Source organism: Macaca thibetana, chromosome 20, assembly GCF_024542745.1.
Source record: "Macaca thibetana thibetana isolate TM-01 chromosome 20, ASM2454274v1, whole genome shotgun sequence".
Classification (NCBI taxonomy): Eukaryota; Metazoa; Chordata; class Mammalia; order Primates; family Cercopithecidae; genus Macaca; species Macaca thibetana.
Window position 1 is genome coordinate 12652843 of NC_065597.1, and position 25830 is coordinate 12678672.

A 25830-nucleotide genomic window follows, 5' to 3' on the forward strand; every position below is an offset into this window, starting at 1 on the left:
TCTCAGCTCACTGCAAGCTCCGCCTCCTGGGTTCACGCCATTCTCCTGCTTCAGGCTCCCGAGTAGCTGGGACTACAGGCGCCCGCCACCTCGCCCGACTAGTTTTTTGTATTTTTTAGTAGAGACGGGGTTTCACCGTGTTAGCCAGGATGGTCTCGATCTCCTGACCTCGTGATCCGCCCGTCTCGGCCTCCCAAAGTGCTGGGATTACAGGCTTGAGCCACCGCGCCCGGCCGAATAAGCTGATTTTAAATAGTATGTGGGGCCAGGCACAGTGGCTCATGCCTGTAATCCCAGCACTTTAGGAGGCTGAGGTGTGTGGATCACCTGAGGACAGGAGTTTGAGACCAGCCTGGGCAGCATGGTGAAACCCCCTCTCTATTAAAAATACAAAAATTAGCCAAGCGTGGTGGTGGGGGCCTGTAATCCCAGCTACTCGGGAGGCTGAGACAGGAGAATCTTTTGAACCTGGGAGGTGTAGGTTGCAGTGAGCTGAGATTGCACCATTGCACTCCAATCTGGGTGATGAGAGTGAAAAAAAAAAAAAGTATGTGGAAATACAAAGAATTGTATAGCGAAAATAATTTTCAAAAGTTAAGAGCAAAGCCTTAAGACTTATATTACCTGATTTAATGCCTTATGACAAAGTTACAGTAATCAAGACTGTGGAACTGGCGTAAGGATAAACAAATAAGTCATTGGAACAGAATAGAAAGTTCAGAAAGAGAACCACACTTAAATAATCAATCAATTTTCGACAGAGACAGGAAAACAATTCAAGGGGGAATTGTGTTTTCATCAGATGGTGTCGGAACAAGTGGGTAGTGGGTATCTGCATGGAAAAAAAGAGGCTAAGAAACCTGCCCAAGGTCACCAAGTCTGTGAGTGGTAGGGACAGGTATTCCAAGCCAGACTTTCCGGCTAACATGTGCTATAAATTGTGAATATAAATTTATGACCAAAACATTTAGGTCACAATAATTTTTCAGTGTAAAATTCAATTTGAGGCTATACTATTTAAAAATGTCAATGTCATGAAAGCAAAAGCAAAGTTAAGGAAATGTTCCAGATTAAAGGAGACTCAAGAGACTTTGCTAAGCGCAATACATGATCCTCAACCGGATCTTGGATCATACAGACACACTAAAATTCCACAAAGGACATGAATGCAATAATGGAAAATAATATGGAGAGTATGTTAGAGAATAGTTTTGTGTGAATGTTAAATTCTCTGAATTTGAAAATCATACTGCAGTTATGTAACAATATGTTCTTATTTTTAGAAGATACACGTAGAATTATTTGGCTGTAAAGGGTGGGTGATGTCTGAAATAGTTCAGCACTATTAACAAAAACGATAAAAATATATGTGGAAAAAAATAAAATATTGAAAAATGTTAACAATTGGTAAACCGAAGCTAAAAGTATACGGTCATTCATTGTGTTATTCTTGTAACTTACTTGTTAGAAATTCTAAAAAAAACATTTCAAATAAAATGTTACATGTATATATCACTTAAGTGCTAGACTTTGTAATTTTTTATTTTTTATTTTTATTTATTTGTCTTTTTTGAGACAGGGTTTCGCTGTGTCATCCAGGCTGGAGTGCAGTGGTGTGATCACACCTCACTGCAGCCTCGACTTCCCAGACTCAATCCATCCTCAGATCTCAGCCTCTCAAATATCTGGGATTATAATTGCGTGCCACCATGCCTAGATAATTTTTGTATTTTTTGAAGAGACAAGAGCATCACTAGTTGCCCAAAGTGGTCTTGAACTCCTGGGCTTAAGCGATCTGTCCACCTCGGCCTCCCAAAGTGCTGGAATTACGGGACTTGAGCAGCCGCATTCAGCCTGTAAATGTTTTTATTTCTTTCAGAGATTTTGTTTCTTATGTTATCTCTCTACTCCCAATGCCTATCCTAAGACTTGTAACAGTAAATAGTAAATGTCTGGAATAAATGTAAATATTTGAATCTGGAGTTTGTGGAGGATCCTAAGAATCTTGTGAGATTGTTCTCATCGTGTCAGTCTAACTAGGGAAGTAAATTCTGTAAAGTTAAAATTTATAGATGTAGCAGGTTTCCAAAAAGAGTAATATGCTTTCTTAGGTACTACAAAGGAATGGAACCACTGGAGCTCAGAACGGCAGGAGAAGTTTGAAAATAGAAGAAACTGAAGAGGAACTTGAAAAGCCAGTAGGCATTGAAAGGAAGAGGAGTGCTTGGGACAGCAATTGCGGGTAGAGCGTGCAGTATCCCATGTTTCTACCACCATTCAGAATGTGATTTTCGAACGAATTCTGTGATGATCAGGATCAATCTGCACTATTTTCATCTCTACGTGATCTGAAATAAACTTGGTGGACCTGGAATGACCACAGATGTGGTTTTAAACCAGCAAGTTTTGGAGTCAGGGCTGGTGCAACAGGCTTACAAAGGGAATGGTGGAAAATATGATATGTTAGTGAAAGAGGTTGCGAATGGATTGTGGAGACCCCTGAATGGTAGACTGAGAGAGTGACAAGATGAAAATGACATTATAGGAAGAGCAATCTGTCAGTTATAATGGCAGTTAAAAAGTGGCTCACAACACTGCACCTTAACCAAACTTGGAATTCCAAAGTGCTGGGACCTCTATTGGAGAGCAGTTAAGTTCAGTTCTATTTTAGATCACGTAGAGACTAAAATAGTGCAGATTGATCCTGATCATCACAGAATTCGTTTGAAAATCGGATTCGGAATGGTGGTAGAAACATGGGATACGTGGCACGCTCTACCCCCAACTGCTGTCCCAAGGACTCGGGACAGCAATTGCCTTTCTAATTGGCTACCCTGTTTAGCGATTACTATGCACCAAGCGCTTTACAGGCACTCTCATTAAAATAGGCAAACCGAGCCAGGCGCAGTGGCTCACCCCTGTAATCCCAGCCCTTTGAGAGGCCTAGGCGGGCGGATCACCTGAGGTCAGGAGTTCAAGACCAGCCTGGCCAACATGGTGAAACCCCGTCTCTAGTAAAAATACAAAAATTAGCCGGGCGTGGTGGCGGGTGCCTGTAATTCCAGCTACTCGGGAGGCTGAGACAGGAGAGTCGCTTGAACCTGGGAGGCGGAGGTTGCAGTGAGTCAAGATCGCACCACTGCACTCCAGCCTGGGTGACAGAGCGAGACCCTGTCTCAAAAAAAAAAAGAAAGAAAAGAAAAGAAAAGGCAAACCTATTTGTTAAGAGAGAGCTTATGAAGCCCATTTTACTGATGGGGAAACTGAGGAGAGACGGGATTGGCCAGATCACGACCTGGAGGCAGCAAAGACGTAAAATCACGGTTGGGATACAAGCTGTGCCGGTAGTGTAGGAGAAACGAGCTTCCTGAGACTCAGGAGAAAGCCACAGCGATGGGAAGGGAAGCGGAACACTGAGACCCTAAAAGCCCACAGGCTGAGCGAAGGGGAACCTCTCCTGAGGTGACAGCTGTCAGCACATCTCTTTTCGGCGCCAGTCCAAAAATTGCGGTATCTGATTGGCGAGGTTGGAGGGGCTGAACGACCATAATTGGTTAGTTCGACCTCGAACCAGACTTTCACCTGGAGGATCTGGCGAGGAGTGGGCGGGACTTCTAACTGAGTCACTCGTTTCATTGGTGAAAAGAAAACGAACCAGGCACTATTCGGAAGTGTGATTGGCTGTTGCTAGGAACCGTCTCAAGGCCTTATGGGCCCTGGTTACGGAAGCCGAGGAAGGCTGAGAGCGGTCTCTCCAGGAAAGTAGTCGCGGAATCTCAGTTAGCGGTGGAGAGGCGGTATGTCCGGTTCAATGGCGACTGCGGAAGCTAGCGGTAGCGATGGGAAAGGGCAGGAAGTCGAGACCTCAGTCACCTATTACCGATTGGAGGAGGTGGCAAAGCGCAACTCCTTGAAGGAACTGTGGCTTGTGATCCATGGGCGAGTCTACGATGTCACCCGCTTCCTCAACGAGGTGGGGCCTGGGAGGTGGGAGGCCTCTGGAGCTGCTGGGGCGAGGGGTGAAAAGGCTGTGTGGAGGGTATGTGGGAAGGAAGGGAGGCTTGGCTGGGGGCGATAAGGCGTACGAAAGGGATCACGACCCTCAGAAGGAAACTGGGGTGGGATTGGGGGGAGGGCTTTAGTTTGCATGCATTTCCAGTCAGCTCCGAGTTCTGGTGCCTTATGTAATATCATGTATTACTTATGTGTCGAGCACTTGCTGTGTGCTCAGCTAAACTCTAAGCCATCATTATCTTTATTTTACAGAAAGGGAAACTGAGGCTCACAGGTTGAGAACTCTCAAGGCCATGCAGTTAACGGCCTAGATCCGTTGAACCTAGGTCTGAAGTGCACCCACATCTGTGCTTTTCCAGTGTGCCTTCTGAAGTAATACCGTTTTTGGTTTTTGTCTTCTAGAGTAGAAGCTGAGATTTCTCTCCACACGCTCCCCCATCTTGATTATGCCTCCATTGTCTTTTTTTTCCCCCTAATCTGAGTTGACCTTGAGGCCAGAAATTCATAAATCAACCTTTTTTTTTTTTTTTTTTCATTGGCTCATGTTTTGTCATTTTTCTTAAATATTCAAGGCTGTTTTATTTAATCTTCAAGCCTGTTGCATTAGATCTCATTTTAAAAATTATCTTTGAGATCATGGTGCAACTAATTTTTTTTTTTTTAATTAAGGAAAGAGGATAGACTTAAAAATTTAAACTAACTTTATTGAGGTGTAATGTACATACGTAAATTGTGCCTATCTAAAATGTACATTTTGCTGAGTTTTGAAAAATGTATTCATCCATGTTAAGACATAAACCATTTCCATCACTCTAAAAAGCTTCCTTTCCCTTTGCAGTCATTCTCTCCCAACCCTAGGCAACTAGTGATATGCAACCACTAAAGATTGGTTTGAAGCTTTGTGTGTGTGTGTGTGTGTGTGTGCGCGCGTGTGTGTGTGTGAGATCATTTTATTTTGAGCAATAGATTAATGACTTGTGAAAGTTCACTTCTATTTCTCTGAAGCAAATATACTAGTGAAATATTTTTTCGAGGCCGGGCGCGGTGGCTCAAGCCTGTAATCCCAGCACTTTGGGAGGCCGAGGCAGGTGGATCACGAGGTCAGGAGATCGAGACTATCCTGGCTAACATGGTGAAACCCCGTCTCTACTAAAAATACAAAAAACTAGCCGGGCGTGGTGGCGGGCGCCTGTAGTCTCAGCTACTTGGGAGGCTGAGGCCGGAGAATGGCGTGAACCCGGGAGGCGGAGCTTGCAGTGAGCCGAGATCACGCCACTGTACTCCAGCCTGGGAGACACAGCGAGACTCCGTCTCAAAAAAAAAAAAAAAAAAAAAAAAAAAAAAAAAAAAAGAAATATTTTTTCGATTAATTTGGGGCCTAAAAGAGAAATCTCTGCATCCTGACTTTTAATTCTAAAAACTTTTAAAATGTAAAAGTTTCCCCCAAAGAACATTATTTTTAATAAATCTTAATAGTGAACAATAACTTAACAAACTCAGAATTTAGTAACTTCTTGCATTTGTATGGTGTATGGCATTTTATGCTTTTATTTATTATTTTTTTTTGAGACGGAGTCTCGCTCTGTCGCCCAGGCTGGAGTGCAGTGGCCGGATCTCAGCTCACTGCAAGCTCCGCCTCCCGGGTTCACGCCATTCTCCTGCCTCAGCCTCCCGAATAGCTGAGACTACAGGCGCCCGCCACCTCGCCCGGCTAGCTTTTTGTATTTTTTAGTAGAGACGGGGTTTCACCCTGTTAGCCAGGATGGTCTGGATCTCCTGACCTCGTGATCCGCCCGTCTTGGCCTGCCAAAGTGCTGGGATTACAGGCTTGAGCCACCGCGCCCGGCCAGCATTTTATGCTTTTAAAAGTGCTTTCCGGCCGGGTGCTGTGGGTCACCCCTGTAATCCCAGCACTTTGGGAGGTCGAGACGGGCGGATCACGAGGTCAGGAGATCGAGACCATCCTGGCTAACACGGTGAAACCCTGTCTCTACTAAAAATACAAAATACTAGCCGGGAGTGATGGCGGGCGCCTGTAGTCCCAGCTACTTGGGAGGCTGAGGCAGGAGAACGGCGGGAACCTGGGACGCGGAGCTTTCAGTGAGCTGAGATCTGAGATCACGCCACTGCACCCCACTGCACTCCAGCCTGAGACTCTGTAGTCCCAGCTACTTGGGAGGCTGAGGCAGGAAAATCACTTGAACCAGGGAGGCGGAGGTTGCAGTGAGCCAAGATCGCGCCATTGCACTCCAGTCTGGGCAACAGAGTCAGACTCCAAAAAAAAAAAAGGGGGGGGGGGCTTTCCCATTATTTCATCTTCAGAACAACTAGTCCAGGGTGACTTGGATAGTGGTGATTTTTATTTTAACAGAGGTACGAGTAATAGGTTCAGAGAGACCCTGGTCATACAATCAATTAGTAGCAGATTTGACAGATCCCTTGATTTCTCTTGTCTGCATAGCATTACTTCAAAATTCTAGCCTTAGCTATGACTTCTGGTATTTGCTTCATAATAAGTTTCCTGCTAAAGCATGGTTCATAATGGGTAGAAAATCAAGTTTTTTGGCCGGGCGCAGTGACTCATGCCTGTAATCCCAGCACTTTTGGAGGCAGAGGCGGGCAGATCACCTGAGGTCAGGAGTTCGAGACCAGTCTGACCAACATGGTGAAACCTCATCTCAGCTAAAACTACAAAATAAAGCCAGGCGTGGTGGCGCCTGTGATCCCAGCTACTTGGGAGGCTGAGGTAGGAGAATCGCTTGAACCTGGGAGGCAGAGGCTGCAGTGAGTTGAGATGGTGCTGCTGCACTCCAACCTGGGTGATAGGGTGAGACTGTCTCAAAAAAAGAGAAAAAAAAAAGAAAATCATGTTTTTCATTTGTGGTTTTATTTCCCCCCATTTTTTTTCTTGATTGATTCAGAATAGATGGTGAGCTTGGAGGGAACACTCAGCCCTTACAGAGAGCATTAATTCAGTCTCAAGTAATAGTTGTACCTGTTTCTTTTTTTTTTTCCTCTGTGAAGATTCCAGAAGTAACTAACCTGTTTCAACCACATGCTGATATAGCCAGAGACATCACTAATGTGCCAAGGTTTCTCTTGGAGCTTAAGCCGCAGATCTTTACCTGCAGTTTTGTTTTTTTTTTGTTTTGTTTTTTGAGACAAGGTCTTACTTTCACCCAGGCTGGAGTGCGGCTCCCTGCAGCCTCAGTCTCCTGGGGTCAAGTGATCCTTCTATTTCAACCTCCCGAATAGTTAGGGAAAGGTATGCACCACCACACCTGGCTAATTTTTTAATTTTTTTGTAGATTTGGGGTCCCACTATGTTGCCCAGTGTGGTCTGAAACTCCTGGGCTCAAGGGATCCTCCTGCCTGGGCCTCCCAAAGTGCTGAGATTACAGGTGTGAGCCACTGTCTCAGCCTAATTAGCTATTCTTATTTAATCTATTCTGTTTTCTTGTTCATTCCAAGCCTACTCATTCATTCACTTATTCAAATATTTATTAAGCCTTTACTATTTTCCAGACACTGTTCTAGGTGCTGGGGATTTAGTAGCGAATAAACAGCTATGCCCTCATGGAGATTACATGGCATAGGAGGCAGACAATAAGAATAAATAACTAAAATATATACTGTGTTAGGTAGTGGTGAGCACTAAGAAGAAAAATAATACAGAGGACTGGACATGCTGGCTCACGCCTGTAATCCCAGCACTTTGGGAGGCTGAGGTGGGTGGATCATGAGGTCGGGATCCAGAGCATCCTGGCCAACATGGTGAAACCCCATCTCTACTAAAAATACAAAAATTAGCTGGGCGTGGTGGCATGTGCCTGTAGTCCTACCTACTCGGGAGGCTGAGGCAGGAGAATCACTTGAACCCAGAAGGTGGAGGTTGCAGTGAGCCGAGATTGTGGCACTGCACTGTAGCCTGGTGATACAGCGAGACTCCATCACACACACAAAAAATAATACAGAGAAGAGGACTGTGGAATGTGTATGTGGTGTGAGGAGGAGGGTTTGAAATTTTAGCAATGGTGGCGAGATAACTTTATGAAGATGACTAAGTAAAAGCCAGGAGCAAAGTGAGGGAGCTAGCCATGAGGATATTTGTAGGAAGAGCATTCCTGGCAGAGGAAACAAGTTCAAAGGCCTAAAGATGGGAGGATGTCTGCTGTGTTTGAGGAACAGTGAGGGAGGCCACAGTGGTTGGATAGTTGCAGATGAGATCAGAATGATCAGGGGAGGGCAGATCACATGCAACTTTCTTTTAGGAAGGACTTTGGCTTTTATTTTGAGATGGGAAATCACTGGAGCAGAAGAGTGACATGATGTGACTTAATGGCTTAATGGGATCATTCTGACTACATTGTTGTGAAAGACTGAAGGAAGAGTGTGTCTGGAGTTGGTTCCTTCTGGTGGGTTCTTGGTCTCGCTGACTTCAAGAATGAAGCCACGGACCTTCACGGTGAGTTGTTACAGCTCTTAAAAGTGGCACGGACCCAAAGAGTGAGCAGCAGCAAGATTTATTGTGAAAAGTGAAAGAACAAAGCTTCCATAGTATATAAGGGGACCCCAGCAGGTTGCTACTGCTGGCTGGGGTGGCCAGCTTTTATTCCCTTATTTGTCCCCACCCACATCCTGCTGATTGGTCCATTTTACAGAGGGCTAATTGGTTCATTTTTTACACAGTGCTGATTGGTGCATTTACAATTCTTTAGCTAGACACAGTGTTGATTGGTGTGTTTTTACAGAGTGCTGATTGGTACATTTACAATCCTTTAGCTAGACACAGAGCGCAGATTGGTCCGTTTACAATCCTCTAGCTAGACAAAGAAAAGTTCTCCAAGTCCCCATTCGACCCAGGAAGTCCAGCTGGTTTCACCTTCTCAAGAGGACAAGGGCAGAATTGAGGAGCCCGGTTAGGAGGCTGTTTTAGTAATTAGGCAAGAGATAGTGGGTTGGACCAGAACAAGTGTCAGATTTTGGATGTGTTGTGATGGAAGAGCCAATAGGATTTAATGGTGTGCCAGATTTGGGGAATGAAAGAAAAAGGAGTCAACGATAACACCAAAGTGTTTGGCTTATGAGTCTTCAAGAATTGGGTTGCTATTAGATGAGAGAGGGAAGACTTACATTGATGTTCATCCTTCTCTTTCCACTCTGATGTCACTTTGGGGCCCCTCCTTTAGCAAGGGGTTGCTAATCTAAGTGTCCTGTGTCTGTAGGTTACCATTTTTTTTGATTGATGACTGGTTAGTGTGATACTGGAGTTTGAATGTGGTAGTTTAGAATTGGTAATATAATTGAATTATCTTTCCCTAGCAGATTAATTTTGCATTGTTTGAATCAGTGCATTCATGAGTTGTTGAAATCATGAATGAAAGTAGTGCATGTCATTATCTTTCCACTATGTAGTAGTTTAGAAAAATCACATAAAAATGGTTATAATATTTTATGACATTGAATAGAAAATATCAAAGTGCATCTCTCTTATCAAGGGTAAAATTTTGTGAAACTTTGTTCAGTTATATATAATGTCTTTTTTTTTTTTTCTTTTTGGAGACAGTCTGGCTCTGTTGTCCAGGCTTGAGTGCAGTGGTGCCATCTTGGCTCACTGCAACCTCTGCCTCCTGGGCTCAAGCAATCCTCCCCCCTCAGCCTCCCGGGTAGCTGGGACTACAGGCATGTATTACCACACCCAGCTAATATTTTTTGTATTTTTTTTTGTAGAGATGGAGTTTCATCATGTTGCCCAGACTGGTTTCAAACTCTGGGCTCAAGTGATCCTCCTGCCTTGGCCTTCCAAAGTGTTGGGATTACAGGCATGAGCCACTGTGCCTGGCCTATAATGTCTCATGTATATGGTATTTACTGGATTGCAGTGTAAAATTATTTTCTTACTGGGTATTACAAGTGAAAATTTGGAAGCCATTGACTTGTGTATAAATAACCATTTGTCAAAAGAGTAACTTGAAATAACATTGTGATATTTTTAAACTTTTTTTTTTTTTTTTGAGACGGAGTTTCGCTCTTGTCACCCAGGCTTCTGTGCAATGGCATGATCTCGGCTTACTGCAACCTCCGCCTCGCAGATTCAAGCAATTCTCATGCTTCAGCCTCCTGAGTAGCTGAGATTACAGGTGCATGCCACCACGCCCGGCTAATTTTTCTATTTTTAGTAGAGATGGGGTTTCGCCATATTGGCCAGGCGGGTCTTGAACTCCTGACCTCTGGTGATCCACCTACTTTGGCCTCCCAAAGTGCTGAGATTACAGGCGTGAGCCACCATGCCCAGCCCTATTTTAAAACTTTATATGCGTATTTATTTATTTATTTTAAGATGGAGTCTTGCTTTGTTGCCCAGGCTGGAGTGCAGTAGCATTACCTTGGTTCACTGCAACCTCTGCCTCCTGGGTTCAAGTGATTCTCCTGCCTCAGCCTCTGGAGTAGCTGGCACTACAGGTGCCTCCCACCACATCTGGCTAATTTTTATGAGATTGGGTTTCACCATGTTGGGTAGGCTGGTCTCGAACTCCTGACCTCAAGTGATCTGCCTACCTCGGCCTCCCAAAGTGCTGAGATTACAGGTATGAGCCACAGCACCAGCCTATATATGTTTTTAGAAACTGTCACCATAAATGAGAATATTACTTTAGGACCCATCTTGTGAATGGGATAACATTTTATTAACCCAACAAATATTTGTTAAGTTCTGTGTAGTAGTAGGCCCTGGTGGTGTATAAAAATAAACATGGAACCCCAGCCTGGGTGACAGAGTGAGATTCTGTCTTAAAAACAAAACAAAGCTGAGTGCAGTGGCTGACACCTGTAATCCCAGCACTTTGGTAAGCCAAGGTGGACAGATCACTTGAGCTCAGGAGTTTGAGACCAGCCTAGGCAACATGGTGAAACCCCATCTCTACAAAAAATACGAAAATTAGACGATCATGGTGGCATGAGCCTGTAGTCCCAGCCACTCAGGAGGCTGGGGTGGGAGAATAGCTTGAGGCCAGGACATCGAGGCTGCAGTGAGCCGAGATAGCACCACTGCACTCCAGCCTGGGTGACAGCAAGACCCTGTCTCAAAACAAACAAACAAAACCAAAAAATCCCATGACGCTGCCTTCTTGAAGCTACCATTCTAGAGGAGTCAAAACAAAAACAGACAGATGAAATAATTTTAAATCATGGCACTTTTATGAAGAAAACAAACGAGAAAGAAAAATCAGGAAAGATTTAATTTAATAAGAGTGATCTGGGAAAGCCTCTGTGAGAAGATAATTTTTAATTGAGCTGATGGTCATGAACCTGATTTGGAAAGAATACAGAAAAGAGCATTCCAGCAGCATTTGAAGTCAAGCAAGAGTTTGGCACATTAGTGGGACTGAAAGAAGCTATGTCTATAGTGAATGAAGGACAAGAATGGCCAGAGAGCTAGGCAGGAGCCAGGACATGCAAGGTCTGGTAGGTAGTTTGGATCAGATCCAAAAGATAATAGAAAACCACTGACATGTTTTAAGATGAGGGATGGCATTGGAGCAATTTACAGACTGTCCCTGACTTACTATGGCTTGACTTAAAATTTTTTGACTTTACCATGGTGTGAAAGTGACATGTTAGTACCCATACAACCATTCTGTTTTTCACTTTCAGTATGGTATTCAATAAATTACATGAAATATTCAATACTTTATTATAAGTTAGGCTTCATGTTAGATGATTTTGCCCAACTGTAGGTGAACGTAAGTGTTCTGAACACATTTAAGTTAGGCTAGGCTAAACTCTTTCAATCCCAATAATTTGACTACATCTTCCGTGCATATACTTATATGTACAAACATGTATATACTTATATATACAAATATGTACAAATATATACAGAAATAGAGTCATAGTATTCTGTTAGTTGATTTGCCCTAGTAGTTGTCATAGTATTTATTGGGTGCTTATTATTCTAAGTGCTTTACATGTAATTTCTCTTTTAAGCCTCCCAAAAACCCATTTTAGAGATGAGAAAACAGGAGCAGAGGAGAACTTTCACAGTCATAAAGTTAGGTGACACAGGTGAGGTTTGAACTCCAGCACTGTGACCCTATAGCCTGTACTCTACTCTTTTTTTCTTTTTTCTTTTTTCTTTTTTTTTTTTTTTTTGAGACAGTCTTGCTCCATCACCCAGGCTGGAGTGCAATGGTGTGATCTCGGCTCACTGCAACCTCCACCTCTTGGGTTCAAGCGATTCTCCCTGCCTCAGCCTCCCGAGTAGCCAGGATTACAGGCACCTGCCACCATGCCCGGCTAATTTTTGTATTTTTTTCTTTTTTTATTATACTTTTAAGTTCTAGGGTACATGTGCACAACGTGCAGGTTTGTTACATATGTATACATGTGCCATGTTGGTGTGCTGCACCCTTTAACTCGTCATTTACATTAGGTATATCTCCTAATGCTATCCCTGTCCCCTCTCCCCACTCCATGACAGGCCCTGGTGTGTGATGTTCCCCTTGGGTTTTGCCACGTTGGCCAGGCTGGTCTCGAACTCCTGACCTCAGTTGATCTGCCCGCCTCAGCCTCCCAAAGTGCTGGGATTACAGGCCTGAGCCGCCACACCCGGCCTATGGCCTGTACTCTTAACCATACCCTAGGATCTGCGTCAATGTTTTTCATGGCTGCAGAGTATGGAATTAGGTCTGTTTTATAGCTTTGTTCACATTTTAGATATAATTTGGAAGGATTGGGAATGTGGTATAGGGAGTTAAAACAGTTACCCCTTTCCTGGAACCTAGGTAATTTTTTCATTTCTTAAGTACATCAAACAGGTATATAGTGAAAAGCCACCTTCCCCTCTGCCCAGGTTCACCGCCTCCTAAAGTTAACTACCGCTGTTTGTGTACCGTTGTTTGTGTAGTTTCTTTTTGCGTATACAAGGCAAGGTGAATATAGTTTCTCTTTTTTTACACAAAAGATAACATACTATGCACACTGATCTGTGTCTTGCCTTTTTCACTTAACTGTGTATCTCAGGGATCTTTCCATAGCAATAACTGGCATCCCTCCTCCTCCTTCACCACAGCTGCATAGGATTTATTGTATGGATCATAATTTATTTAAGCAGTAGTCTATTGATAAACATTTGGGTTTATCAATATTTTGCTGTCACTTTTTCTCTAAATTGACTTAATTGAAATCAAATGTAGGGACAATAAAATGTACAGATTTTGACTGTAGAATTCAGTGAGTTTTGACAAATGTCTCATCTGTATAATCACCGTCACAATCAATATACGGTCATGGGTCACTTCACAATGAGGGTACATTCTGAGAACTGCATCATTAGTTGATTTTATCCCATTGTGAACATCATAGAGTGTATTTACACAAACCTAGGTGGTGTAGCCTACTGCACACCTAAGCTGTATGGTATAGTCTCATGTTCCTAGGCTACAAACCTGTACAAACCTGTAGGCAGTTGTGACATAGTAACAAGTATTTGTGCATCTAAACATAGAAAATGTGCAATAAAAATATGGTATTATAATCTTATGGGACCACCATCATATATATGGTCCATTGTTGACCATATTGTGTGGCACATGACTGTATAGAACATTTCTACCAGTGTTGTCCCCATACACACTGATTTTATTTCTAACACTATAGTATGTACTCTTCTGTCTAGCTTCTTTTGCTTAGTATATCTGTGAGATTCATCTATTTTTTCTGTATTATCAGTGATTTGTAACTTCTGATTTCATTGTGTGAACATGCCAAAATTTGTTTATCCATTCACCTGTTGATTGACATTTTTGTTGTCTCCAGTTTGGGGCTACTATGAATAAAGCTGCTAGGAACTGTCATGTACAAATCTTTGTGTGGGGCCGTATGATTTTATTCCTCCTGGGCAAATACCTAGTAGTAAAATTGCTAGGAGTGAGATTACTAGGTTATGTGTCTGTTTAACTTTTTAAGTAACTGCCAGAGCATTTCCCAAAGTGTTTATATCATTTTATACTCCCACCACAATGTAGGTTTTCCAGTTTCTTCACATCTGCATTGACACATTGTATTTGTCAGTTATCTTACTTTTAGCCATTCTAATGGGTGTGTGGTGGGCCAGGCGCTGTGGCTCATGCCTGTAATCCCAGCCCTTTGGGAGGCCGAGGTGGACAGATCACGAGGTCAGGAGATTGACACCAGCCTGGCCAACTTAGTGAAACCCTGTCTCTTCTAAAAATACAAAATTAGCCACGTGTGGTGGCGCATGCCTGTAATCCCAGCTACTTGGGAGGCTGAGGCAGGAGAATCGCTTGAACCTGGGAGGTGGAGGTTGCAGTGAGCCGAGATCGCGCCACTGCACTTCAGCCTGGAAGACAGAGCAAGACTTCGTCTAAAAAAATAAAAAAAGCAATTGTAATGGGTGTGTAATGGTATATAATTGTGGTTTTAACTTGCATTTTCCTGATGACTAATGATGTTGTATCTTTCCATGGGCTTATTGGCCATTTATATATGCCTTTTTATGAAGTATCTGTTTGGTCTTGCCCTTTTTAAAATTGGGTTGTTTGTTATTTTTGACTTGAAAGCGTTTTTTTTTTTTAGTGGCTGGGTGTTAGCTTTGGGGTCCAAGTGTCTGGTTGAGCTTTCTATTTTACCACTTAATAGTTGTAGAACCTTATAAAGGGCTCTGTAAAGGCCCTTTTCCCTCTGTAAAATGGAGATAATAGCACATACTTCACAGGGTAGTTGTGGTTGTGACAAGTAATTTAAATAATGCATATATAGATTTACTATGGCATATTACCTGGCTTAAAGAGCTCAGTAAGTGTTAGTGATTATTTTGTTTTTAATACAAAATTGCATTGTTTCCTGCAGCATCTTTTGAGTACCAAGCGGCAAGTGCTTTGAAGGATTGGAAGATAAATTAGATGACTTGGATTTGCAGGGAAGATCTGTGCCCAAGCAATTGTTGTGTGAGGTATAGAGTGGCCTTGCCTTAAGACTGCTGGGAATGCAGGCTCTATTTGGTACAATCCTAGGGTATTTCTTGAAAGCTTTGGAGTTTGACTAATAATTCCTACTGGATTTCTCCAAGGCTGGTCAAAAGAAAGTGGATTGTTGCCTGGCCATTGGAATTAACATTATAATTAAATTAATTAATTAATTTATTTTTGAGATGGAGTCTCACTGTGTCTCCCAGGGTGGAGTGCACTGGCGCGGTCTCTTTACAACCTTTGCCTCCTGGGTTCAAGCAATTCTCCTGCCTCGGCCTCCCGAGTAGCTGGGATTGCAGGTACCCACCACCACGCCTGGCTAATTTTTTGTGTTTTTAACAGAGACAGGGTTTCACCATGTTGGTCAGGCTGGTCTCAAACTCCTGACCTCAGGTGATCCTCCCAGGTCAGCCTCCCAAATGCTGGGATTATAGGAGTGAGCCACCGTGCCCAGCCTCACATTATAATTTTATAGAAAGAATGCTCTCTGCCAAGAGTGGTTCCAAGTGGTTCTAGGGAAGGTGAGAAATAAGATGAGGCAGAATTTATTTTTATTTATTTATTTATTTATTTATTTTTTGAGATGGAGTCTTGCTCTGTTGCCCAGGCTAGAGTGCAGTGGCACGATCTCAGCTGACTGCAAGCTCCGCCTCCCGGGTTCACGCCATTCTCCTGCCTCAGCTTCCGGAGTAGCTGGGACTACAGGCGCCCGCCACCACGCCCGGCTAATTTTTTGTATTTTTAATAGAGACGGGGTTTCACCGTGTTAGCCAGGATGGTCTCGATCTTCTGACCTCGTGATCTGCCCACCTCGGCCTCCCAAAGTGCTGGGATTATAGGCGTGAGCCACTACGCCTGGCCGAGGAGGCAGAATTTAACCTCTACCACTGCCCAGGTGAGGTGACCTGATCAAGGAATCTACTTTCATTTATGTATTCATTTTGCCCAGGGGCATGGCATGCACTTTAACAGTGTTAAAGTACAAAGCAAATCCTAGAACACACAAGTGTGTGTTCGCACTTGTGAGCTGTGTGTGTGCTCACTCCCTAGCTCCCATTATGTTCCAGGCACCATGCTGTGTTCTAAAACAGCCATGAATGGGACAGATGTGGTCTCTGTTCCCAATGGAGTTTATCTAGTCTGACGGAGAAGAAAGATATTAAATAAATAATTGCAATTGTGATACATAAATACCATGAAGGAACCTATGGCATTGTGAGAATCAGTGCAGTGGGACCCCATCTGGTGGGGATAAGGATGTCAACTTATGTTTGGATCTGCAGACCTGTACTTCAGACCCTGCCAAGGTTACACCATTCCTGGCAGCCAGCTGGTTTGCCTCTCTTAGGTGACAGCCTTTTCTTATCAGGCTCATTCTAACCCAAATGCAAACACCTGTAGACCTGCACCATTTCCTCCTGTTCACCCCCCAGGTCTGTTATCTTTCTCTGCCCTGCAGACTGTTTTTTAGGAAGTAGTTTTTGTCCTCTCCAAAATTTTAACATCCATGTTTTATTTTGATGAGGTAACGTGTTTGGCTAGAGGAACCCCCTTTTCATCACCAGGCCTAATTTTGCACTTCCTCAATCTTAATGTTTGTAGATTTAATTTTCCAAGTCAGGTGGTCTCTAGTATATCTCCATTGTTATATTTTTATTACATCACTATGGAATTTCCACCCACAGAGAATTTGTGTAATTTTTTTTCCAACAAGATTTTTATTCTGTAGCTGCCATTCTTCACATTCTCCTCTTTTCTGCCCGTCAGTCCCCTATTTCCATAGAATTAGTAATCTGGAAGTATTATTTTCCATAAGGAATTTGTCCTCTTTCTCTGTTGAAACAGATTTTCTGTCTGCGTTCCAATAGTACTTAGTAAAGTAAATGAACTTAAGGAAAAGTCAATAGATTTCCCCTATTCCTATCACATATTCTTGGGACAGTTGAACTGGATAAAATTTTTCACAAGAGGACATTGCGAAATTTCCTTTGTAGCTGTAAAGTATTTCACTTGATTATTATTGCTTGACTTAGATAGAAATGAATAGATCACAATCATTGTTTTGTCTCTTTTGGCAGTTTATAATCTCGTCGGCAGTATAGTTTATTTGAAACATTTCATTTGTAATACTGTGTAATTGCGTACATAATATTAAGTAGACAAAGAGTCCATTAGTGTTAAAGTACAAGGCTATTCAGGTTAGAAGAATGTTTTTTGCAAGTTCACGCGAGGTTTAAATACAAAGCAAATCCTAGAAGAAAATGGGAAATATCTACTGTCTTACTAGGTTTACTTAATAAAAAGTAGGGAGGAATTTTTGAGTGTCTAGTGGATTTGAATAGTATAGACAGCTAATCTAGACTACTGAGCATAAAACCTCTTATATACTTCTGTCTTGTTACGATTCAGACAAAAGCACATTTTTAGTTTATATTAATTGTAGATATATAAACCTAACTTTACTCTCTCTTTTATTGTGGTGAAATATAGATAACAAAATTTGCCATTTTAACCATTTTTAATTGTATAATTCAGTGGCGTTAATTATGTTTACACTGTTATGCAGTCATCACCACCATCTATTTCCAAAATTTTTTCATTACCATCCCAAACAGAAACTCTAACCATCAAGCCATAACTCCGTATTCCTCTCCCCAAACTCAAGCTAATGTCTAATCTACTTTCTGTCTCTATTGAATTTGCCTTTTCTAGGTACCCCATATAAATGGAGTCATATAATATTTGTCATTTTGTATTTGGCTTCTTTCACTTAGCATAATGTGTTTTGTTTTATTTTTATTTGTAAAATATATATAACATAAAATTTACCATTTTATTAATTGTTAAGTGTACAGTTCAGTGGCATTAAGTACATTCACATTGCTGTGCAGTCATCACTACCACCTATCTCCAGAATTTTTCATTACTCCAACCTGAAACTCTGTACCTATAAGTCCCTATTTCCCCCTCTTCCAAGCCTCTGGTAATCACAGTTCTAGTTTTTGTTTCTATCAATTTGACTACTCTAGGATATAAATGGAATCAACACTATTTGTTCTGTTGTATCTGGCTTATTTTACTTAGCATAATGTCTTCAAGGTTCATTCATGTTGTAGTATCAGAATTTCATTCATTTTTAAGGCTGAATAATGTATATACCACATTTTGTGTATCTATTCATCTGTTTATAGGCATGGGGTTGTCTACCATTTGGCTGTTGTGAACAATGCTACAGTGAACATTGGTGTACAAGTATCTGTGTGAATCTGTTTTTAATTCATTTGGACATATCTAAGAGTGGAATTGTTGGGTCATATGGAAATTCTGTGTTTGGCTTTTTGAGGAACCTCCAAACTATTTCCCACAGCAGCTGCACTATTTTATATTCCCACCAGCAATATACAAAGATCCCATTTTTTGATTTTTGTTTTTTTAATTGTAGCCATCCTAGCAGGTGTAAAGTGGTGTCTCGTTATGGTTTGATTTTCATTTCTTTTTTTTGGTTTGGGGAGTCCCTTTCTGACAGAATTCATTTCCTTAATGACTACTGATATTGCACATCTTTTCATCTTCTTATTGGTCATTTGTATATTTTCTTTGGAAAAATGTCTACTAGAGTTCTTTGCCTTTTTTAAAATTTGGATGTGAGAAGGAGAGAGCGAGAGAGCTCTTTCTCTGCCCACTTTTTTTTTTTCTTTTTTTTTTTTTTTTTTTGAGACGGAGTCTCGCTCTGCCACCCAGGCTGGAGTGCAGTGGCACGATCTCGGCTCACTGCAAGCTCCGCCTCCGGGGTTCACGCCATTCTCCTGCCTCAGCCTCCCGAGTAGCTGGGACTACAGGCGCCCGCCACCAGGCCCGGCTAATTTTTTGTATTTTTAGTAGAGACGGTTTCACCGTGTTACAGGTGTGTGAGCCACCGCGCCCGGCTCTCTGCCCACTTTTAAATTGGAGTGTCTTTATTGTTAGGTTACAGTTCTTTATATATTCTGGATATTAATTCTTGATCAGATATATGATTTGTAAATATTTTCTCACATTCTGTAGATTGTCTTTTTACTTTTAATGTCTTTTGATGCTCAAAAGTTTTTATTTTGATGGAGTCCAATTTATCTGTTTTTTGTTGTTGTTTCCCATGCTTTTGGTATCATATCTAAGAATCCATTGCCAATCTCAAGGTCATGAACATTTACCCTTACGTTTTCTCTGAGAGTTTTATGATTTTAGCTTTTATATTTAGGTTATTGATCCATTTTGAGTTAATTTTTGTAATATGGTGTGGGATAGGGGTTCAACTTCTTTCCTTTGCATGTGGAAATCCAGTTTCCCAGCGTCATTTGTTGAAAAGACTGTTCTTTCCTCCACTGAATCGACTTGGCATCCTTGTGAAAAATCAACTGAGAGCTCGATCTTGGCTCACTGCAACCTCTGCCTCCTGGGTTCAAGCGATTCTCCTGCCTCAGCCTCCTGAAGAGCTGTGACTACAGGTGCCCACCACCACACCTAGCTAATTTTTTTTTTTTTTTTGAGACGGAGTCTCGCTCTGTCACCCAGGCTGGAGTGCTGTGGCCGGATCTCAGCTCACTGCAAGCTCCGCCTCCCGGGTTCACGCCATTCTCCTGCCTCAGCCTCCCGAGTAGCTGGGACTACAGGCGCCCGCCACCTCACCCGGCTAGTTTTTTGTATTTTTTTTTAGTAGAGATGGGTTTCACCGTGTTAGCCAGGATGGTCTCGATCTCCTGACCTCGTGATCCGCCCGTCTCGGCCTCCCAAAGTGCTGGGATTACAGGCTTGAGCCACCGCGCCTGGCCAAGCTAATTTTGATATTTTTAGTAGAGATGGGGTTTCACTGTATTGGCCAAGATGGTCTGGAACTCCTGACCTCATGATCCGCCCGCCTTGGCCTCCCAAAGTGCTGGGATTACAGTCGTGAGCCACTGCGCCCAGCCTATTTCTATTTTTAATTGTATTTTACTTAAAAGTTTATATTATGGTAAAAACAGCATGACATCTACCATCTTTTTTGTTTTGTTTTGTTTTTGTTTTTTTGAGGCAGTCTCACTCTGTCACCCAGGCTGGAGTGCAGTGGCGTGATCTCTCCTCACTGTAACCTCCGCCTCCTGGGTAGCTGGAATCAAGTGATTTTCCTGCCTCAGCCTCCTGAGTAGCTGGAATTACAGGTGCAGGCCACCACACCAAGCTGATTTTTGTATTTTCAGTAGAGATGAGGTTTCGCCATGTTGGCCAGGCTGGTCTCAAACTCCCAACCTCAAGTGATCTACCTGCCTCAGCCTCCCCAAGTGCTGGATTACAGGTGTGAGCCAAAATCTACCATCTTAAACATTTGTTTGTTTTAAACACACGGTCTTGCTCTGTCACTCAGGCTCGAGTGCAGTTGTGTGATCATAGCTCATTGCAGCCCCGAACTCCTGGGCTCAAGCAGTTTTTCTGCCTCAGCCTGCCAAGTACCTGGGACTACAGGTGTGCACCATCATACCTGGCCAATTTTTTTTCTTTATTTTTAATATAGATAGGGGTCTTGCTGTGTTGCCCAGGCTGGTCTTCAACCCTTGGCCTCTACTGATCCTCCTGCCTCAGCCTCCCAAAGTCCTGGGATTATAGGCCTGAGCCACTGCACCTGGCCTATCTTAAACATTTTTAAGTGTACAGTTCAATTGTTTTGAATTTTGAATATTGAATATTGTTGTGAATCAGGTTCTTCAGAACTTTTACATCTTGCAAAAATGAGACTATAGACATTAAACAAATTCCCATTTTTTCCTTTCCCCAGCGCCTGGCAGTCACATTCTACTTTGTGTTTCTACGAATTTGATTACTTTACATACTGCCTATATTTTTGAGATTTAGCCATAAGATGTCACTGTAGTAAGTGAGCACACTTGTATAACCACCATCTGATTCTCCCTCATCCCCAGAGGTACCCACTGTATTACCATAACAGCATAGATTCATTTTGCCTGTGTTTGAACTTTTTATAAATGGAAATTTCACAGTGTATATTCTTTTGTGTCTGGTTTCTTCAGTTCAACATATTGCATTCTCATGTGTTGTGTATGTGGCAGTGGTTCATTCTTTTTCATTGCAGGTTAGGATTCCATTGTATGATTATATCTCAATTTATACATAGTCTGCTGTAGACGTTTGGGCTATTTCCAGTTTGGGACTGTAATGAATAATGCAGCTATGGCCTGTGTGTTGTGTGTGTGTGTGTGTGTAAATACGTATATCTGTTACACATTTGAGTATATATTTAGGGGATCTCGTTTGATTTTTTATTTATTTTTTTTAAAGAGATAGCGTCTCACTTGTTGTCCAGGATGGTCATGAACTCCCAGGCTCAAGCAATCCTCCCACCTTGACCTCCCAAAGTGCTGGGATTACAAGCATTAGCTGCCGTGCCTGGCCTTCATTTGGTTTCTTTTTTAATGGAAATTTTTATTGAGATAATTGTAAATTCATATGTAGTTGTAAGAAATGATAGAGATCCTTTGTACTCTTCTCCCATTTGTAACATTTTGCAAGACTTTAGTACTATATCACAACCAGGATATTGACATTAATACAGTCCACAGATATTCTGATTTCCCAGTTTTACTTCTCTTTTTTTTTTTTTTTTTTGAGCTAGAGTCTTGTTCTGTTGTCCAGACTGGGGTGCAGTGGCACGATCTCGGCTCACTGCAACCTCTGCCTCCCAGGTTCAAGTGATTCTCCTGCCTCAGCCTCCTGAGTAGCTGGGACTACAGGCACATGCCACTATGTACAGTTAATTTTTTGTGTTTTTAGTAGAGACGGGGTTTCACCATGTTGGCCAGGATGGTCTCGATCTCTTGACCTTGTGATCCGCCCACCTCGGCCTCCCAAAGTGCTGGGATTACAGGCATGAGCCACCACGACCGGCCTTGCTTCTCTTTGGTTTGTTTCTTAAAGAGAAAGCGAGGTGGTTTAATTTGTAGTCAAGAGTCACTTCTTTCTTGATTACAGTGCTCATTATACAAATTTCATCTACCCGTTGGTACAGAAATGGTACCCTGCCACTTCCCTGGACATTTATTCCAGACAGAAAAATTCCTGTACAACCCCCACCTATATGTCTGCCAGCAGTTGATCTCTTTGCCTTCTTAAAAAGTTATGTAAACTCTTATCTAGAATATTTGGGGTTTTTAGTTCAACTGAATGGACATATACAGTATAGAAACTCATTTTTTTTTCAGGGGGTTTGATAATATTCTCAACTCTAGATCAAGAACTTCCCATTACTTAACCTGTCTTTGATGGTCCTGAAAGTTCCCTAGATGGGAAATAGATCTAGCAGTATGTCAGGGTCACTAATTTTCCCTGGATAGTATTAATATATATAGAAGGTTTGCTACGTCTCCTGGCCCTGGATAATCTGTCTGAAAAGAGTTTGTGTGAATGAAGTTTTCACATATTTGCTCTTCATGTCATCCTGTAGGCTCAAAATGAACAATACAGGGAGATTCATTTTGCTTATCTATAGTTTCTAAATTTTTGATAATGAAAATTATTATTTTTGTAAAGAAAGTTATAAAAATACTAACACAATTAAATATAAAAATGCAGGGTGCTTGGATCCTAAGAAAATAGGAGCTTACTGTGATTAAAAGTCAGACTGCATATAATAATTAGTTATAATTAATAATGCTTTTTTTTTTTTTTTTTTTTTTGAGAGAGAGTCTTGTTCTGTTGTCCAGGCTGGAGTGCAATGGTGCAGTCTCGGCTCACAGCAAGCTCCGCCTCCTGGGTTCTTGCCATTCTTCTGCCTCAGCCTCCTGAGTAGCTGGGACTACAAGTGCCTGCCACCACGCCTGACTAATTTTTTGTATTTTTAGTAGTGACGGGGTTTCACCGTGTTAGCCAGATGGTCTCGATCTCCTGACCTCGTGATCCGCCCACCTCGGCCTCCCAAAATGCTGGGATTACAGGCGTGAGCCACCGCACCCAGCCCTTTTTTTTTTGGTTTCCATGAAATCTTTCAGAAAATAATAATGCTTTTTCAAAGATTGAATTTTTGGTAAATGTTTATATTTTGGCTAGCTTAAGTTTTCCCCTTTCTCTGCCTTTCATTTCTAGAGTCACCAGAAGGAAAATGTAAAACATTTTTAAAATGGCTCTTTGCCTGTAAATCATCCAGCACACACCCTTCATTTTTTCTAGTTTCAGGCATAAAGGGAAACCTGGCTCAGATAAGAATGATCCTTGCTGTATGCTGAGAGGCTCATATATCTTTCTTTTTAAATTATTATTTTTTATTTTTTAATATTTATGTATTGTATTTTTAATTTTTTTAGACACAGGGTCTCATTCCGTTGCCCAGGCTGCAGTGCAGTGGCGCCACAGCCTTGAATTCCTTGGCTCCTGGGTGATCCTCCTAATTCCGCTTCCTGAGTAGCCAGGACTACAGGCCACCATGCCTGGATAATTTTTAAATTTAAAAATTTTTTTTTGTGGAGAACGGGGTCTTGCTTGGTTGCCCAGGTTGGTCTTGAATTCCTGGCCTCAAGCAATCATCCCGCCTTGGCCTCCCAAAGTGTTGGGATTACAGGTGTGAACCATTGTGCCTAGCTATCTTTTTTTTTTTTCTTTTTTTTAATTCTGAGAGGCTCTAGCTCAAACACAAGTTAGCAGGTTAAAGGCTACTCCAAGTTCTGGCAGAGCTAATCTTTACTGCTTCGTCTTCAAAAAATAGAGGTTTGTAACTCTTTATTTATTTATTTATTTATTTTGTGACAGAGCTTCACTCTGTTGCCCAGGCTGGAGTGCAATGGCGCGATCGTGGCTCACTAGCAACCTTCACCTCCCAGGTTCAAGTGGTTTTCCGGAATAGTTGGGATTACAGGCGAGTGCCAGCATGCCCAGCTAATTTTTGTACTTTTAGTAGAGACAGGGTTTCACCACGTTGGCCGGACTGGTCTCAGACTCCTGGCCTCAAGTGATCTGTCCTCTTCAGCCTCCCAAAGTGCTGGGATTATAGGCGTGAGCCATGGCACTTGGTCTTGTAACTCCTTTTTGGACTTCCTTCAAAGTGAAGGTCTTTGCCCATGAGCTCTTTGACATCATCTGGTGTCCACTGGTAATGCGTCAGCTCCAAAACTTTCTACTTTGTCTTGGAAGATTTGCTGGTGTCTGTGGGCATGGGCATGGCTGCTCTGGTTATTTGCTCCTGCCTCATTTCTTATTGGTCAGTTGCCATTATCTTGGCCCAGAATCACAGTAAATTCTCTGAAGCCCAAATATGTTGAGGAAATACCAGGATACAGAGCTCATTCAGGGTGGATCTAATGTGAGTAGTTTGATAACTTGCTGCAGGATAGGCTTAAAACCAGAGGGTCGGCTGGGCGCAGTGTAATCCCAGCACTTTAGGAGGCCAAGGCGGGTGGATCACCTGAGGTCAGGAGTTTGAGACCAGCCTGGCCAATGCGGTGAAACCCTGTCTCTACTAAAAACACAAAAATTAGCCAGGCATGGTGGCAGGCACCTGTAATCCCAGCTACTTGGGAGGCTGAGGCAGGAGAATCACTTGAACTTGGGAGGCGGAGGTTGCAGTGAGCCGAGATGGTGCCATTGCATTCCAGCCTGGGCGACAGAGCTAGACTCCGTCTCAAAACAAACAAACAACAACAGAAAACAGAGGGTCAGTGGAAATAGGACCTTGGTTGCAACAATGCCTGAATATGTCATGTTGACCCATTCACAAGTAATCATAGGGATGACATTTGTTATATTTCCTTTCATCATGCCTGAGAGCATAGTGGGAGGAAGTGGTGATATTTTTATCCTCTGGGTTGTCGATGTAATATTCTCATGTCAAGAAAATACTTTTTGGGAATGTAATTTCCATTTTCACTGAAGGCTCTGCTTCAAATTAGGACTTAACTGTTCAGAAACTTGCTCCTGGGTGAGCTTCTTGTCGCTCTGTACCAGGGTGAACATGTAGTGGCAGATCATGTCTGAGAAGAAGGAGATGATAAATATGGGCAGGACCATCCAGTGGCTGATGCTGGAGTTGAACAGTAGCTCCTTCACTGAGAGCTGGTCTGGCTTCTCCTGGGGTGCTGGGGCTCTTTGAGTTCTCCTCGATGCCTTCTCATGCTCCCTCAGCCTGGGTATTATCTTGACCTAAGACTGGCCAGGACCCTGCTACAGCCTTGGGCCTAGTGCACTGATTTCAGCTCCTCCAGCTGGGCTGCCAGTGGCCCACAGCAGCCCTCTATCCATTTGATTTTCACTCACTATGTCTGGAGACTATGGAGTTCTAAACAGAAACCAAGAGCTCCCTGACATCTTTTTGCTTGTTCTAAGCCATCTCTATTAAGATCACATTTTAGAGTGAAAGTTATTAAACCAAAGAATTTTGTTTGATCACTCTGACCCCCACGTGCTTCAGTGAAAAAAAAAGCAGGCTATAAAACATTATGTACTATATGAATTCACTTTGTGAGAACACAAAAGACTTCTATTTATTACTGCCTACCACACAAAATAGTAAGGATTCAATAAAACATTGTAGACTAATGGCTGAAATGATTGAAAGAATACACAGGAAATGAAATTTTATGCACCAAATTGTTAACTGGACTTATTTCTGTTCCAGGACTCTAGTTGATTATTCTTTTTTCCAGATTTACCACAGTGAATATATAATTTTTACTTGATATTTTTAAAAAGTGTTGTGATTTCTCTTTTTTATAAGTGGCGAGAGATTGATGAAAGTGAAAGTACTTTCTAGAAAGAACTGTGTAGCAAGTCATAAATTCAGTCATTCCCTGAAATGCCGTAATCTACTACAGAG

At 42.3% G+C, this 25830-nt stretch overlaps 2 protein-coding genes across 2 annotated transcripts in view; one reads left to right on the forward strand and one right to left on the reverse strand.

Annotated features, from left to right (window-relative positions):
* The window catches only part of COG8 (component of oligomeric golgi complex 8), a 175774-nt gene that overhangs the window by 96892 nt on the left and 53052 nt on the right, over positions 1 to 25830 (reverse strand). The window lies entirely within an intron of this gene.
* The window catches only part of LOC126944089 (cytochrome b5 type B), a 40945-nt gene continuing 18731 nt past the window's right edge, over positions 3617 to 25830 (forward strand). Inside the window, exon 1 of the mRNA XM_050773385.1 lies at positions 3617 to 3973. Coding sequence (XP_050629342.1) covers positions 3800 to 3973 — 174 coding nt within the window. The 5' untranslated portion in view covers positions 3617 to 3799. The remainder of the gene's footprint in view (positions 3974 to 25830) is intronic.